The following is a 16,274-nucleotide window of genomic DNA, read 5'->3' on the forward strand; positions in this document are numbered from 1 at the left end:
CCCGGGTTCTTTTCTCCCCTTTTCCTGCCTCAAAGTCATCTACAGGAAGAGGCTACGTAAAAACCTCTTCTCCCAGGGCGGAGAGGGTGACTGTCAGTAAAGTCCCTGTTAAGCAAGAATGAGGACCTGAGCTTGGGTTCCCATATAAAAAGCTGGACACTGAGCCGGGCGGTGGTGACACACGCCTTTAATCCCAGTGCTCGGGAGGCAGAGGCAGGCAGATCTCTGTGAGTTCGAAGCCAGCCTGGTCTACAGAGTGCGTTCCAGGACAGCCAGGCCTGTTACACAGAGAAACCCTGTCTGGACACTGGGTTGCACACAAGTGTGCCTGTGGTCCCCATATTGGAGAGGAAGAGTGAGCAGGATTCCAGAGCCTTGTTGGACAGTCAGTCTGGCCAACTGATGAGTTTAAGGTCTTCAGACCCTGTCCCAAAAAATTAGGTGAAAGGGCTGGAGAGATGGCTCAGCAGTTAAGACTACTGGCTGCTCTTCTAGAGGACCAAGGTTTGATTCTCAGGACCCACATGGCAGCTAATATCTGTAAGATCAGTTCCAGAAGATCTGATGCCCTCTTCTGGTCTCTGAGGGCATCACACACATGTGGTGCACAGACATACATGAAGGCAGAACATCTGCACACATAAAAGTGAAGGAAAAATGCTGAAAAAAGTGGAATATGAGCAAGGAAGACACCTTGGCTTCTGGTCTCTAGACACACACATATGTATATACACATGACTGTGCATACATGTGTGAACACACACACACACACACACACACACACACACACACACACACCTTTTCTTCCAACCTTGCCCTAAAGAGCCACATGTCTAGTGGTCCACAGGCTAGGCTCAAGAGTACCATTTTAAAAGATCACACACACAGTAGCACCCAGGGAAGTGGTGTTCCTTCCCTGGCCATAAATCCTTGCCATAAATTTTAGTTAACATTCTGATATAAGAAAAATAATGGTACTTTACTTTTCTAAATCTGAAACAAAGTCATGAGACACAAGGGAGGGCCCTGGGACCTTCAGATTCTTCTGCTGAGATGTCCCTAGCAGGAGGCAGCCAGGCTCTGTGAGGGTGAAGTAGTTCCCACACCATCTGGCCCTGCATGGAACTGCAGGTCTCTTCTGAAGCTTGAGTCCTACATCTCAGGACCAGCTCCACTGAGTACCAAACCTTGCCAAGTTTGCCCTGCCCATCCTCTTAGCAACCTAACCCACAAATTTGCACACACTTCCTTGGTTTGGGAGACTTCTTAGCCTCCTGATGCACCCACTCTCATAGGAATCTGCCTCCCACTACAGCCCTGCTTACTTCCCCCACCACAGACCACACAGCCACATCCTTCTCTTGGGGACACCAGGCCTCTGCATGGTGGACATCAGGCCAGCACTGCTTCTGGATACCTGGAAACTGTTTCCACCTGAAATCATGAGTCCCGAGTCAAGGGGATCAAAGTTGGGTACTTCTGAATCAAAGTCGGGTGCTTCTTTTGGAATAGGGAGCTGGGAGGCCTGCAACAGGGAGGATGTTTAAGTCTAAACAACACCTATTGCCACTCTACCCCCAAGCTGCTTCCTCCTGCCACAGGAAAGAATGCCATTTTTCGGGCAGTGGTCTGTGGGGAACCCAGGCCTGAAGTGCACTGGCAAAGCACCAAAGGGGACCTCCGCAACTCCAGCAAGTACCGGATCTCCTCTGCCCCTGGCGGCGAGGAACACGTGCTGCAGGTGAGCGCTGGAGCCATTCCCATCCAGGGTTCATGGGTCACTTCTTAGTACTTTGAATTTTTTTTCTTTAAAAGTTTCTTTTTATTTTATATATCAGCCTCAATTCCCCCTCCTTCCCCTTTGCCCACCCCACCTCCTCCCATCCTCTCCTCAGAGGGGGTAAGGCCTTCCTTGGGAGAGTCAAGAAAGTCTGGCATACCAAGTTGAGGCAGGACCAAGCACCTCCCCCTTGTATCAAAAATGCACAAGATATCCTACCATAGGGAATGGGCTCCAAAAATACAGTTCATGAATTCAGGATAAGTCCTGGTCCCACTGCCAAGCACCCCTCCCCCAACCCTCAACAGATCAAGCACATAACTGTCACCCACATTCAGAGGGCTTAGTTTGGTCCCAGGCAGGTTCCCCAGTTGTCAGGCCAGAGTCTGTGAGCTCCCACAGTCCCTTAAATTCTTAAGAGCGTCCAGTTCAAGGTCTCCCGAGTCAGACGTTCTGGTAGGTTTACTGAAACCTCTGCTAACACACCTGAACCACACCTGGGTCACAGTTGCAGGCTCCTCACCTTGACTTTGGAAAGCTAGCTTCTCGCCTCTTTTTGCCTCTATTTCCTCACCCACGGAACAGCAGAATCACAGTCATAGTCTAAGGAGTTGTAAAATGAAAAGGTCATGTAAAGGGGTTAGCCAGGGTCCCGCCTTAAACCGAGCACAGTCCTGATATTAGCACAGTTCCACTCGCAGCTTTTGATCCTATGTTGCTGGAAAAGCAATGTGCATCGAGTAGAAACAACACACTGAGTTTTTAATTTTTCAGTTAGATCTTTCCAAACCTTGCCAAGTTTGCCCTGCCCATCCTCTTAGCAACCTAACCCACAAATTCGCACACACCTCCTTGGTTTAGGAGACTTCCATGGGTTGGAAATTCGCAGGTGCGAGCCACCCACTCTGAGCAATGACAGCAACCTGCAGCCTCCATCAGTCAGAGAATAACTGTATTCTATAGCATATTGCGTTCACCGAATTACATGAGGCATTTAACCCCCTTTTTAAAATGGCCTTAATCATCTTGCCCAACCACAGGCTCAGGGAAGCGCTAGTTCATGTTAAGGCTAAGGCGAAATTTGTAGATTAGCTGTACTAAATGCATTTCCAATTGATATTATTTTCAGTTTACAGGAGGTGTACTGGAATGTATCCATTTTGTCACCAGACAAGCAGCATCTGCCCTCTCAATCAACTAGGGTTAATATTAGTGACATCGGAGACACTAACTGTAAAACACAAGTGTCAGGCCCTGGACCAAACATTTATCACAGAGGACATGAGTTAATCATGACCATTCACTACTTTTTGAGATACTATTATCCCCATCTTACAAGCTCAGAAATTAAAATTCATAAAGATCAGGGAACTTGCCCGAGGTCCCATAGCAGGACAGAGACAGTCTCCAGTCTCCAGTGCCAGGTTCATCTGACACACAGAGCAAGCTCTTCCTGCGACTCATATTGCCTCCAACGGCAAGAACATCCTCCCTCTGCCCTGATCCAGAATTTGTTCTGATGTCTGCACTTCCTGATGAAAACTGTGAGCTCCATGGGGAAGGAGTACATCTTCAAACTTCTAACACACAACCGTGTGTGGTGCACGGAGGAAGGGAGTGTTAGTCCTATCCCCTTGCCCTTGGCCTCTCCACAGATCAACAAGCTGACTGGAGAGGACTCGGATCTGTACCTCTGCAGAGCCGTGAATGCCTACGGAGAAGCCACGTGCTCAGTGAGGCTCACCGTCATCGAAGGTGGGCTAGTCCGTTGAGCCCATCAGCCTGCAGGGCATCAGCTTTCTCCAGAGAACACTCACAGAGGACCCAAAGGGTGGCGGGAGGAGAGGGAGGACCCGGAGGCTGTGCTGCTGTTTCCCCAGGGCTTGCTGGAACCCTGGCTCCACCCAGCGGTCCTCAGTTTGTAAATTCCTGAAAGGCACGCCTTCAGCCACACCCTGTGGGAGTTGCTCTGAACAGGGCCACGCCCCAGGTGTTGGTTTCTAGTCCTGCGTATTCTACTCCCGCTACTCGGTCACTTTCTTTTCCCTCCTGGGTCTCAGTTTTCCCACTCTACACCAGATATCTTGTGTGGGTCCACGTCAGAGGGGACAAACAGGCGGCATGAAGACTAAGTCCTAGCTCACAGATGGTTTTTATTTTGTTTGCATGCTGTTTGAAGTCCCTTGCACTTCTTGGTTTGTAATAACTGGAAGGTTGATACCTCTTGAGGAAAGCAAACCTAGGCTCTCAAGTAAGCTGACATATTCATCTTGCCTCTAAGTACCAGAACAGCCCAAGAGAAGTCCAAGAAGTAAAGATATGGAATTGCTTCACAGAGTAAGAAATTCTGAGATTAAAGTCCAGGGCTCACTCTACCGCTCTGACTGTCCTAGGAGAGCAGACTCTTTTTGTCTCACTGCTCTGCATCCTTAGCAGGCTGACTGAGCACTGCAGATCCAAATTTAATCCAACTTGAATAGGAAGAGAAGGAAAGGGGTGGGGGCAAGGATACTTGCCTCTCTCCTCAAGGAAGCAAAAGCTCCAGACTCAAAAAACTAGGAGCATTGGTGTACATGTCATCGTCTAGAACTATGTCATGTGGTAACTGTTATTTGCATGAGGAAAGCATGTTGAGTTTCCCCAGACCTTCCTTTGGAAGCAGGTGGCAAAGAAGAGGATTACGAATGGCCAAGGGATTAGTCAAAAAGCAGAGTCTGATGTGTTTGGCAGTTCGGGTCCCATCATCTGAACTGGCAACTCTCAGATGCTCTTTGGATGCCCGTGAATTTGCTGTGGTTGCCAGTGGCCACTTCCCGTATCCCTGCCACTTCCCTGTAGACATGTGAGTTTCCGCCTTGCCCAATGATGCTCCCAGTGAAGCTTTGAGGTATCAAAGCACATGGCAGACCCTCACTCTCATCTCTCCCTTCTGCTGAGATGTTGTGTCTTAAAGGACAGAACAGGTGGGAGCCAGGGCTTTGGGACTTGGCTCATTTCCCAGAGAGACCATCCAAGTGTCTTGCTTTTCCCCCTGTCTGTGCACACCATCTTTCTCCTCTCCTCCTTGGATGGTCCAGTGGGTTTTCGGAAGAACCGAAAAAGGCAAAAGGAACCTCAGGAGGGTACGTAGATTGGTCAGAACACTCCCCTGTGGCTTTTGCATGCTGCTCCCCATCTGGTATAACCACACACACCTTGTGGGCATTAACGATTTATGGAAAAATAAAATCTCAGATCACCAGCCCTAAACCACATAGCCTTGCTTTGGACCCTACCTGGAACTCAAGACGTATTCCTTATTTTCTAGACCTCAAGCAAGAGCTGATAGACTTTCGGAAGATGCTGAAAAAGAGGTGGGTCTTGGAATGCCTGGAGGATTTGGAAGCTCACAGGGTACCCACCTCAGCTCCTTCCATAAGCAAACTAAGTTCACCCTCCACTTCTGATAAAAGAAAGGAGCCAGACTGCCACTAGTGGAAGGGGGGCCTGAAGAGCACAGATCTGGGCGTCCTGGATCTGGCCACTTTAAAGCTTTGTACCCTTGAGTCAATATTCTTTTCCCTCAGTCCCCTTTGCAAATGGAAGGTCCTGCATGAAAAGTGATTTAAAAAAAAAAAGAGCTAAAGCAGTAGAACAATTCAATCCTAACCTCACTGCCACCCAAAGACATCCTACTCAGAAATCAACACCACCAGTTGTTAGGAGCCCAGAGTCTCCTATAAGCTGAAGCCACAGGGTAAGGCTTGCCTTATCCAATGTCTAGGTCCTTCCATTGAGATCATGATCTACCCCAGAGATTTCAGCCTCTGTGCTGGCTCTTCAAGTACACACAGGGCAGCTTCCCTAGACCACCCAGATTGCCAGGGTCAGCTGGTCAATACCTGGGACTCCTCTAGCTTCTGACGCACCAGCCTTGATCCCCAGGACCCCACCTCCAGCCCCTGATAAAAAGACGGAGTCTGCGCAGGTGTGGCAACTGCTCATGACTGCAGACCGTAAGGACTATGAAAAGATCTGTATGCAGTACGGCATCGTCGACTTCCGCGGCATGCTGCGCAAACTGCAAGAGATGAAGAAGGAACAGGAAGACAGAATGACACAGGTATTCTGACCCTGCTCCCACCTCCTGCCCAGAACACAAGGCCTGGAGGACCTTCACACACCAGGAGAGGGCTTTGGAAACTCAGGATGATAGACAATCTAGTCCCACTGCTAAGGATCCAGCCTTCTAAGCTAGATCTGGCTTTGATACCAGGGCCTGATACTTACTACACTCTGGACTTTAGAAAAGTTAGGGCTTTGTTATCTTTATTTACTGGTATGTATAATAGTGTTTATAGCAAAATCTACCTTGTAGGGTTGAGAAGATAAATGAGAGAATGTGCTTATATCAATTAGCCTCGTGCCTAACACATAGTAAGATTCTAATGAATGCCCCGTCACCGCTGTCTTCATTATTATTATTGCCAGACTTGGGGCCTTATTTCTTGAGGACTCTAACACTTTGATTCCAGTATCTTATAAACTACACAGGAAGTTCCTTCTTGTGTCTAACTTGACATAAGTCTGTTATTTCCTTCTGGCGTTGGAAAACAGCTTATTTTAATTGTTCTTTATGTAGCATTTTGAAGGTGGCTTCTTCAGCCTCTCAACTAGGATCTCAACTTTTCTTTCAATCCTTCTTACCTGTATCAACTCAGAGCCTAGCACATGGCTTTGCCTAGTGATGGCCACCTAAAGTCTATCAGCAGGTGAACAAGATGGATGGATACCCAGAGTCCTCTCCTGATTTCCTTCCTCACCTTACCTTTTATCTTTGAATTTTCTTCCTTGAGGGTCTAAGTATCCTCAATTGAGAACCAATAAATTCCTGCTCTTCAGGGCCATTTTGTAGACCAGGGCTGAGACAAGACCTGCAGAGATTTGTAGTGCCCCAAAGAGACTGCTTTGGAGCCCCCCCTCATAGGTTTGTCTGTCCTCTAGTATGTCCACGCCATTGCCAACTTGAGACACATCAGGGTCACCAAGGAAGGGGTTGCCACGTTTGACCTGGAGCTGGATCTCAAGGACTTTGGAAGCAAGATTTACCTGTATAAGGTGAGGCTAGAGGACCTGTTGGGGCTGTGAGTCCTGGGAGGGAAATGATGGATCCCATAAAACCACCTAGAACACCAAGGGGTAAGCACTCACCCGTGGGGTTTCTGGTTGGAGTTAGGTCACACTCTGTGTTGGACAGTCTCCAGACACCTCTTACCTCTCCTTGAGCCAGGCCTGTCAATCTATACAGTGTCTAATGCAGAGCAGGGTAAAGACAGAGAAGCCAGTACAGGTATGTAGGATTGGGGGATGCAATGCCTATGGTCCTTCTGCAGCCAAACTCACCATGGATCCTGACTAGTCAGAATACTTCCCCTCCAGGGCTGTCCTATTGCGGCTCTAGGGATAGCCTGGCTTTCTCATAAGTCAGGATACCTTTGCAGCTCCAGGGCTGTAACACTCACATTCGCTTACACCTCAGACTACACATCTTTCCTGAGCTTCAGTGTCCTCATCCACAAAGTAAGGGGTCAGAAGAGCTGTCTCATAGAATACCACAATGCCCAAATGACACTGTGCACCTTTGGCTGGCCTGCAACCTCGCTCCTCCCACCTGTCTCTCTTCCCTGCTGCCCTGGTCCTGCTCCTTGGCCTTGTCCCTGTTTCTTCTCTGTAGCCGCCCCCGTGCCTAGCGAGCTCACCTCTGACATCCATGTGGTTAGTTTCCCTCACCCCCCTAAGTGTTTCTGCTGTGTTCCCAGCTCCTTCCTGGTGCTTCTGAGCCCCTTACCCTCTTAGCTTGCTTTGTTCTCTTAGTTCTGTTTTTTTCCCATATACAAAGCACTTACTTATTTACGGTGATTATTATTTGTCTTTCTCTCCCATGGGTTATAGCTAGCTCCCCAGGGCAGGAATCTTTGTTCTTTTTATTAGAATGTCTCAAGTACCCAAAATAGTGCCTGGCACACAGCAGGCATATGATAAGTGTTAGCTATTGTCAATTCTAAGCAAGTAGAAAATATACGTATGGCTAAGCAAGGATGAACACATGTATAAATGACTATGTTTTGTGCAGCCCTGAAGACATTTTCCAAACATTCCCCTTGGTGAATGAAAGAACTGGTCCCAGGTCATAGGGTCAGCTCTCCCGCTAACACACAGGGCTGTAAAGCAACCCCCTTCCCAGCACAATTTGGACCAGCAATCTCAGATGTCTCCGCATCCACCCACGGAAAGAGGATTCTTAGAACATACACTTCCACCTACTTCATGACCCATGCCTCCACAGCCAGGCTCTGCTCTGTGCCCAGATCCTGCAACCCACTTATCTTTTATGGATCATGTTGTCTTTGACCCTGACCAGTAGAGGAAACAGATGGCAGCTCGCCAGAGTTAGGCTAGGCTAGGAGGACCTTTGGACCTATGGAGACATGGAACCATCCTTTCTGACCTCTGACAGGATGGTGAGATGATTCCCTATGGCTTCGATAACCAGACCAAGCACTGTCTGAGACGACTGGGGAAACGCTACCACTTCCAGATCCAGGACCTGCGGCCCGAGGATGCTGGCCTTTACCAGGTCATGGTGGAGGATGCTGTGGTCTTCTCCACAGAGCTAGAGGCCAGCAGTGAGTATTCTTTGCCACAGAAGCTTGCATAGAGGAGAGGAGAAGGCCCATACTGGTGCTCTGGAGGGGGGGCGGGGGTACATGTGACGTGGCTGCCTTGCAAGGGCAACTAGGAGGAGGATGCACTCAGATGTGTCTGTTTTGGTATCCAGCGGGGCTCTACAGAATGGGTCAGGGATACAGGCATACATGACATATTTCCCTCAGACCTTCTGTCACTACCGAATATTTTCAAACCAGACCCAGGTCATGGCCTTTTGTGATAGTATCACTCCTTCTGTCCTCCTTTCCCACAACTCCCAAGCAAGGATTTCCACCGGGGCTCGCCGGGCCTGTGCAGCTCAGGTTGTTTCCATTCCTGCTTCTTGTGTTCCTGTTCCACCTGGGAGTGCCCCTCCTTGAACTCTGTCCTGTGCCCACAAGGACCTGGGTCTGCTTCCTTTATAGAGCACACAACCAGGAGCCTCTTGGAAGGATAAGGGGAGGCCAGAGGAGGAAGCTTTGGGCAGGTCATAAAGAACAGAGCTGAACCAAGGATGGAGAACAAGAAAAGGGCACCCAGCAGGCCTGGGATGCTAGGATGGGCTTCAAAAGCCCAGTTACAATGTGCCATGGGCAGAAGAGCATGGGCGTGAAGTGCCCGACTCTTAGGATGGGACAAGTCATTTTTTTCATTTTTGGGCCTAGCTCATTCTAGGCAAATGCCAGTCCCTCAGCTCTTCATTCTATTTTGAGACAGGATCTCTCCAAAGCGGTCCAGGCTGGTCACAAACCCCCTATGTTGCAGACTGGCCTTGAACTGGGTAGTGCTTCTGCCACAGCGTCTCCAGTAGCTGGGATTATCAATGGATAATAGTATATCAGTGAATAACCTAGATCGGCACATTCCATAAGCATCAGTCTCCTCGTTTGTAAGAAGGGAATTTAAGATCACCCAGTTATCATAATATGATTACAGTGTCATGTTTTATGCGTGTATGGGCATACTGAAGCCTTCAGTAAGGATCTGGTGGCGGTTGCAGAAGCTGGGGTAAGGGAGTAACCCAGCCAAGGTGACAAACTGGTGTGAACTAGATTTCTTAATTGCTAGCCCTGGTGCTCAAACCTCCCTGTGTCAGGTTGCAAAGCTGATGCCCCCTTCCTGTTTCCATGGCAGCAATTCCCCCAAGAGTGGTGGTCCCGTTGGCAGAGGCCCGCTGTGAAGAACAGGGTGATGCTGTCTTTGAATGCACACTCTCCAATCCATGTCCCAGTGCTGCCTGGCATTTCCAGCACCGAACACTGAGGCTCAGTGACAGATATGAAGTCTCTGTGTCCCCTGATGGGCTAATCCACCGGCTGGTTGTGAAGGGGGCCAGTTGCTCAGATATGGGCCTCTACTCGTTGAACACAGGACTCCACGCTTCCAGCGCCTGGCTGGTGGTTGAAGGTGAGTGGCCACACTTCTGAATTCCCCAGCCTCGGCCAAGACAAGGTCTCAGACTGCGGACAGGAGATTTCCTCTGCTTTATCATTTGCTTCTGCATGTTTCTCTCACTCAGAGAGAATGAGGAAAGCTCCTTTGATTAACTCTTGATCTAGTACAACACAGCCTCTCCCTGGCCAGCCAAACCCAGCTGTGTGTTTGCTATTAGATCTTTTAGGGTTACCCTGGGGCCTCAGATACAGGATGACCTCCAGGTCACGGGATAGTGCTTGTGACAGTGATCTTGTTGTGATGTGGATGAGAAGCTCCTGGACCAGGAGAAACCCTAGTCCCCCTAAGCATTGTCACCTGGGAGCAACGACCCCAGGAGACTGTGTATTGGCATAGGTGAGGGAGGAGCAACGACCCCAGGAGACTGTGTATTGGCATAGGTGAGGGAGAGGGTAGGACAAGCGGGTCTTCTAAAACCCACAACAGCCCGCAAAGTTGACAGCTTGGCATATGTGTCAAAACCACGGGACCCATGTGGCAGGATGGGGTGGGCTGCAGGTAACAGGCCTGGGGGAGGAGGTGGAAGGATGCTATCTATCAAGGTGCTGGGGCAGCCTTGTCTTTTCTTCCCATGGGCAGCTTCTCCACTGGGGAGGGTGGGGACTAGGCAAAGCGGTCATATTAGACAAGGACCTCATTTAACAAGGCCTTTTCTCTTGTCTCTCTATGGGCTAATGACCTCTGTGTAACTAACACCTCACCAAAGGTGGGAAGGATAAAGGCCCACAGACCACAGATACTGACCACCGACTGCAAACTCCAGACGCTCTGGTCTCAGAAGCAGAAGACTCTGAGGGCATCAGTGACAAGGGAGGGCAAAGCAGAGAGCTGGGCTCCCTCAAGGAGACTAGTGGGGCACAGCTCACAGCAGGCCCAGATAGGGGTGCCTTTGACAAGCAGGGCTGTTCTTTGGTGGGAGGTGAAGGATTAGCTAATTCAGCCTGGGGCCCTGGCCAGAACACAAAAGGCTTGCTGGAAAGAGACCCAGGCAGGGTCGCTTTTCCTGGGGACAGTCAGTCCCACAGAGAGGGAGACTGTGGTGGTCGCCCCCCTGAAAGGGGAGGGGACACAGAGTTGGGTGTGGGCTTTGTGGAAAGACAACAAGATCACGACAGTAGTGACAATGAGAATAGCAGTTGGGGGACAGCAGGAGGTTGGGAGGCCGGCTCCAGTCACCCTCAGGATGGGAGGCTTGAGAGCAACAGAGAAGGAAGCAAGCCCAGAGAGGGCTCCGGCAGTGAGCTGGACAGCCATGGCCAGGGACAGCTCCGTGACCCTCACGTGGGAGCTGGGGCAGGCCAGAAGGTGTTGTGGGGATCCCACTCTGATGCTGAGGGGTTTCCACTGAAAAAGGAAGGGACAAAAATGTGGGGTGATCAGATGGATGAGATGGAAGGAAGGGATTACCTGAGCAGGGAGAGAGGAGCAGAGGCAGGATGGACTAGTGGGGCCTGCCTGGGGGACGTGAGAAGCAGAAGTAGGCCAGGAAGTTCTTGCGACCCTGAGTTTCCTAGAGGAAAAGGTCACAGCCCTGAGGTAGGCATGGACCGTGAGTGCTGGGGCATTCAGGCAGGTGGAGATACCAGCCCTGGAGAAGCTGAGGTGTATAGGGAGGCAGGGGGGTGTCTAAGACAGATATCAGCTGGCAATGACACCCAGAAACCATCACTATCTGGAGGCAGGAAACTTCCGGGGTGCAGGAGTGGTGAGGCCAAGGCTGAGGGCTCTTTGCAAGGGGCAGGTGGTCATGGTTTTGTGGAGAGAGGCTATGAAACTGTCCCCGAGGGTCTAGAAGATCCCAGGGACTGGAGAGGTGGCCTCCAAGAGCTCCAGGGAAGGGATGGTCAAGGCACAGCTGGAGCCTTGGGCAGGATGGAGGAAAGCTCCAGAAATCTCCAGTTTCCTCAGGACTGGACGGTGGGTCAGAGGGAAGCAGGGGATCCAGACAGAACCAAGTGTGAAAAAGTGGGTCCTCAGGGTGACACGTGGTCTAATCTCAGAAGAACTGGGGCCTACTTTGGGTCCGGAGTGTTGGGGTCTGGTGGGAAGGAAAGAAGCATGGGTGATTCCCAAGTAGCTGGACTGATGGTGTCTAGTCAGAAGGTAGATGCCAGAAGCCACAGGCTTGTTACATCTCCAGGCTTGGGTGTCCAGGGCTCTGGGGGAACAATGGGAGACATGGAAGGATTAGGAGACCCAGGGGCAGTAGGAGCCAAACCAGATTTCTGGAATGGGTCAGAGAGATCCAGAGAAAAGGGGTCCAGAGGAGGGATAGACTGCAAGGGGGGCTTAGGCGGTCCACGGTGGGCGGAGTCTAGGTACGAGGATGGTTCCAGGTGCTCTGAAGGCATGGGTTCTAGAAATGGAGCTGCTTATCGTGATGGTTCAGGCGTGCTAGACAGAACAGGAGCTGGCCTTGGCATTGATTGCAGAGCTACCTGTGAGACACCAGAGGAGACAGAGCCTGGGGAATGGGGTACTCACAGGCACAATTCTGGGGTGTCTAGGGGACTGTGGTCTGGAAACAAAGATCAGTGTGGTCCTGTAGGAAAGATGTCTGGGAGAGATGCCAGCCTCAGAAATGAGTCTGGTGGCCTTTGTGGAGCTCAGCACTGGGACATATTTCAAGGTCAGAGTCAAGCAGGCCCTGGTAGAGAACACTGCTTGGATGGTGACTTAGGGAGTCCTGGGATGGTGGGATCTGTGGGCGGAGATTGTGTGAAATTTCCCGGGACCGTGGGGTCTCTAGGTGGAGGTGGTGTGAAGGCCCCTTGGACAGTGGGATCTCTGGGCAGAGATGGTGTGAAGGCCCCTGGGACAGTGGGATCTCTGGACAGAGATGGTGTGAAGGCCCCTGGGACAGTGGGAAACGTTGGGGACAGACACACAGAAGAAGAATCAGGGAACTCTGGAAGAATACATTCTTGGGGTCACCCTGGAGTTTATGAGGGCTTCAAAGTCCTGGGGGCATCTAGAGAAGGAGACTTTGAAGATGGCACTGGGATTCCATTACCCATGGAACCAGGATCTCTGGGGAGAGGAGGCAAGGAAGGAGATGGGGAAAGGATCAGGTTCCTTGGTGCCAGGATCTCTGGAGCTGGGTCTGGAAATTTGGACAAAGCCAGGCATCCTGAGGCACTATCTCCTCAGGCTGAGGCTGGCTCTGAAGGCCACTGGGCTCACGTACCTGGCAGTGCATTTGGTTACAGGGATGGATTGGGTATTCCAGAGCCTTGGGGGCCTGGGGACAGAATAGCTTATGGAGATGGGTCAAGGGGTCTTGGTTCTGAGAGAACAGGGTCAAAGGGTCTTGGTCCTGGGAAAGCAAGGCTAGATGGTGAGGCAGTATTTAGAGATGGCTCAGAAGGCCTCAGAGGAATGGAACCAGCAGGTGGGGCCAGTTATAAAAATGCAGCCGGGGGCTCTGGGGCCGTGGGATCAGGGTGCCAGGTAGATTATAGGAATGATATTGGGTGTTCTGGAGTTGCGGGGTCAGGGAGTGAGGCAGGTTATAAGGATGACTTCCAGGGTCATAGGGTCAGGGAACTCAGGAGTATAGCAGGTCACAAGAATGGTTTAGGAGTTTCTGAAATTATTTCATCAAGGGACTCGGCCAGTTATCGAGGTGGTTCAGAACATTCTGGAGAGATTTTGTCAAGGAATGAAGCAGATTTAAAGGATGGTTTGAGGGAAACAGGAAGAACGGAATCCAAGAATGAGGTTGGCTATAGCGAAAGCTCAGTGGGGCCTGGGAAGATGAGATCAGAGAGTAAAATGCACTATGCAGATGGTTCAGAAAGGCAGGGAGGGCCAGGGCCACTGGCTGCACCCAGAGAATGTGAATCCATGGGTCTTGGGTCAGGATTCGGGGTAGCAGCAGAGGTAGGCACAAGCTCCAAGAATGAAGCAGAAAAGGGCAGAGGGATGGGGCTTGCAGATGAAACAAGGCCTGGGGTAGGCTCTGGGGTGACTGGGGTGACTGGGGTGCTGGATACTACAGGTGGCATCGCACACAGGGGCAGCTCTATGGGCCATGGGAAGCTAGGGACACCAGGGAGGTCACATATCTTTTCAGGTGGGCAGAGTATCAAGAACAGTCTTGGGGGTTGTGAACACTCAGGAATCCCTGAAGACTTGGGTGCTCTTGGTTCTATGGGGAAATCAAGTATCAGGGAATGGAAAGATGGTTCTGTGTTTCCAGGGTCTCCTAGAAACAGTGGTACTCCCAGTGAGGAGGGAGGATCTGTAGACCAAGCAGGAGCTGTGGGGACTCCTAGGAGAGGTGGAGGGACAGTGGGGGGTGAGGGTGGGTCCGAGGTAGCTGCTCTGGAGTCAGGAAATGATTCAGACTTCAGTAAATTAGGTTTGGGGACAACAGGCGGGTGTAGAGTTGCTGGCCAGGGAGAAGCGACACCTCAGGGATGTGGAGACTCCCTGAAAAGCAGGAGGAGGGGAACCAGTTCTCGGGGCTTGTCAGGGCCAGGTCAGGTGATAGATAACAGCTCTGCTCCTGGGAGAGAGACCAAGTCAATGTTGGGACCTGACAGTGGGCAAGATGAGGGCCACATTCGGGCTCCAGGCTGGGAAGACCAGGTTCAAGGCAGCTTCGGGACTTCTAGCTCACTGGGGGAGAATTACACAATTTCCAGGCAAACCCAGGAGGAACAAGGAATCTCTAAAGGCAGGGGATACGCAACAGGCCAGGAGGCTGCTGCTGAATGTGAAGGTCCGTGCTCTTTGGAGAGCAGAGGCTCGGGTTATAGAAGGGGCAGGGTTGGTTGGACAGAGGACTCAAGTGTCCTAGGCGGAAGGAATTCTGCTATGGGTGGAGATGGTGTCATTTCAATACCCCAGGGGCCCCAGGATGAACTGGATAGTCCACTAGGCAGAAGGGACTTCAGAAGTGTATCAGGAGGAATCCAGGAGTCAGGTTGTCAATTAGCAACAGGACAGGGAGATGGACGAGGGTCCCTCCAGGAATGGGGGTCCTGGGAGGCTAAGACTGGTGAAGTCCCAGGATCCAGGGCCTCAAAGAAGTATGATGGGCATGGGGAGAAAGGCCCTGGTGGGTTAGGCAGGAGGTCTGGTCTCTGCGGAAGCAGGTATCAGGCTCAGTTTGGAACTGAAGTTGAATCAGCCAAGAGAGGGGCTATAGAGAGGGCCAGAGGCCTGGGGCATTGGACTAGCATTGAGGACAGAGGATCTCTGGGAGAAGCTTGGAGTGAAGATGGGAAGCCAGACCCCCACAGGCATCTTGGCAGCAGGAGAGATACCCAAGAGGGCAGGTCGGATGTCTGTGGCCAGCGACAAGACGCTACCCAGAGCCCCAGATCCAGATACAAGCCTGGCCCTGGCTCTTCTACAGAGGCCCGAGGTAGGTACCCCAGCTGGTGATTCTCTTAGGGTGGAGCCAGAGGGCAAGGTCCTTGGTACTGGGCTTCCCATGTGCCATTTCTACCTTCAGCACAGGAACTCGTCCCTACCACTGTCTCCATTTTCTAGAACCCCTTGCAAATTCAGACAGCAGTCTCTCCTTTCCTTCCCCATGCAAAAGGAATTCAAGTCGTGTGAAACTCAAAGGTCCTCTGGGCTGGTTAATCTTGGAACCCTTTGTCCAAAGTCCCAGAGGATTGCCTGCCTCTGTGACTCAAAATTCCTGTCTGTGGGACCCGGGGGTGGGAGACGCTCTTCATCTACTTTACAATTATCCCTGCATCAGCATCAGCCCAGGTACTGGGGAAAACAGGAGACTGGGCACTGGTTCGGGCTGAGCCCCGTGGGCAGGACCATGGAGGCCTTCCAGAATTCAATGCAGGCCAGGGCGCAAGAGGCTGGACTTTGGGGACTTTGTGTCTCTCCAGGCTCCATGGACCACTTCTCTCAGGGTCTAGTTGATACGGAGGTGCAGCTGGGGGAAGCTGCTGTACTTTCCTGTACCCTCACTAGTGACCTGGGACCTGGCACCTGGTTCAAGGATGGAGTCAAGGTACTGACACCTCATCCCTCCATCTTTTCTTTCCTAACTAATGTGGGTGGGGGCGAGGAGCGTGGCAGAGCAGAGACGCAGAAGGAAGAGACTAGGCAGGGTTTTCACTCTTCAATTACTAACATTTCTACTCTGAGAGGTGTTTAAACAGCTGGAGTGTGGTGTGTTCAAAATAAACACATTATAAATGTGTTACTTGTTCCAGCCTTGACCCAGCCCCTGCTGGCCTCCCCCCAGCCCAAATGCCCCTCTCATGAATTCCACACACCCTTGAAGGCCTTGCACAAGTGCATCGTCTCATCCTGACCAGCTGGGCTCACTGGTCTCCCAGAGTAGCCTCTCTGCCCCGCCAGCACGGCACAGTGA

The 16,274-nt window shown here is 51.3% G+C and overlaps 1 protein-coding gene across 1 annotated transcript in view; it reads left to right on the plus strand.

Moving 5' to 3' along the window:
• Positions 1-16,274, plus strand: part of Igfn1 (immunoglobulin like and fibronectin type III domain containing 1) — a 40,168-nt gene that overhangs the window by 11,955 nt on the left and 11,939 nt on the right. Inside the window, exons 6-16 of the mRNA XM_050147598.1 lie at positions 1,602-1,741; positions 3,436-3,535; positions 4,858-4,902; positions 5,088-5,133; positions 5,705-5,882; positions 6,764-6,877; positions 8,277-8,445; positions 9,602-9,874; positions 10,629-10,678; positions 15,182-15,296; positions 15,784-15,908. Coding sequence (XP_050003555.1) covers positions 1,602-1,741; positions 3,436-3,535; positions 4,858-4,902; positions 5,088-5,133; positions 5,705-5,882; positions 6,764-6,877; positions 8,277-8,445; positions 9,602-9,874; positions 10,629-10,678; positions 15,182-15,296; positions 15,784-15,908 — 1,355 coding nt within the window. The remainder of the gene's footprint in view (positions 1-1,601; positions 1,742-3,435; positions 3,536-4,857; positions 4,903-5,087; positions 5,134-5,704; positions 5,883-6,763; positions 6,878-8,276; positions 8,446-9,601; positions 9,875-10,628; positions 10,679-15,181; positions 15,297-15,783; positions 15,909-16,274) is intronic.

Source organism: Alexandromys fortis, unplaced genomic scaffold, assembly GCF_014885135.2.
Source record: "Alexandromys fortis isolate MF-2015 unplaced genomic scaffold, M_Fortis_MF-2015_v1.1 scaffold_58, whole genome shotgun sequence".
Classification (NCBI taxonomy): Eukaryota; Metazoa; Chordata; class Mammalia; order Rodentia; family Cricetidae; genus Alexandromys; species Alexandromys fortis.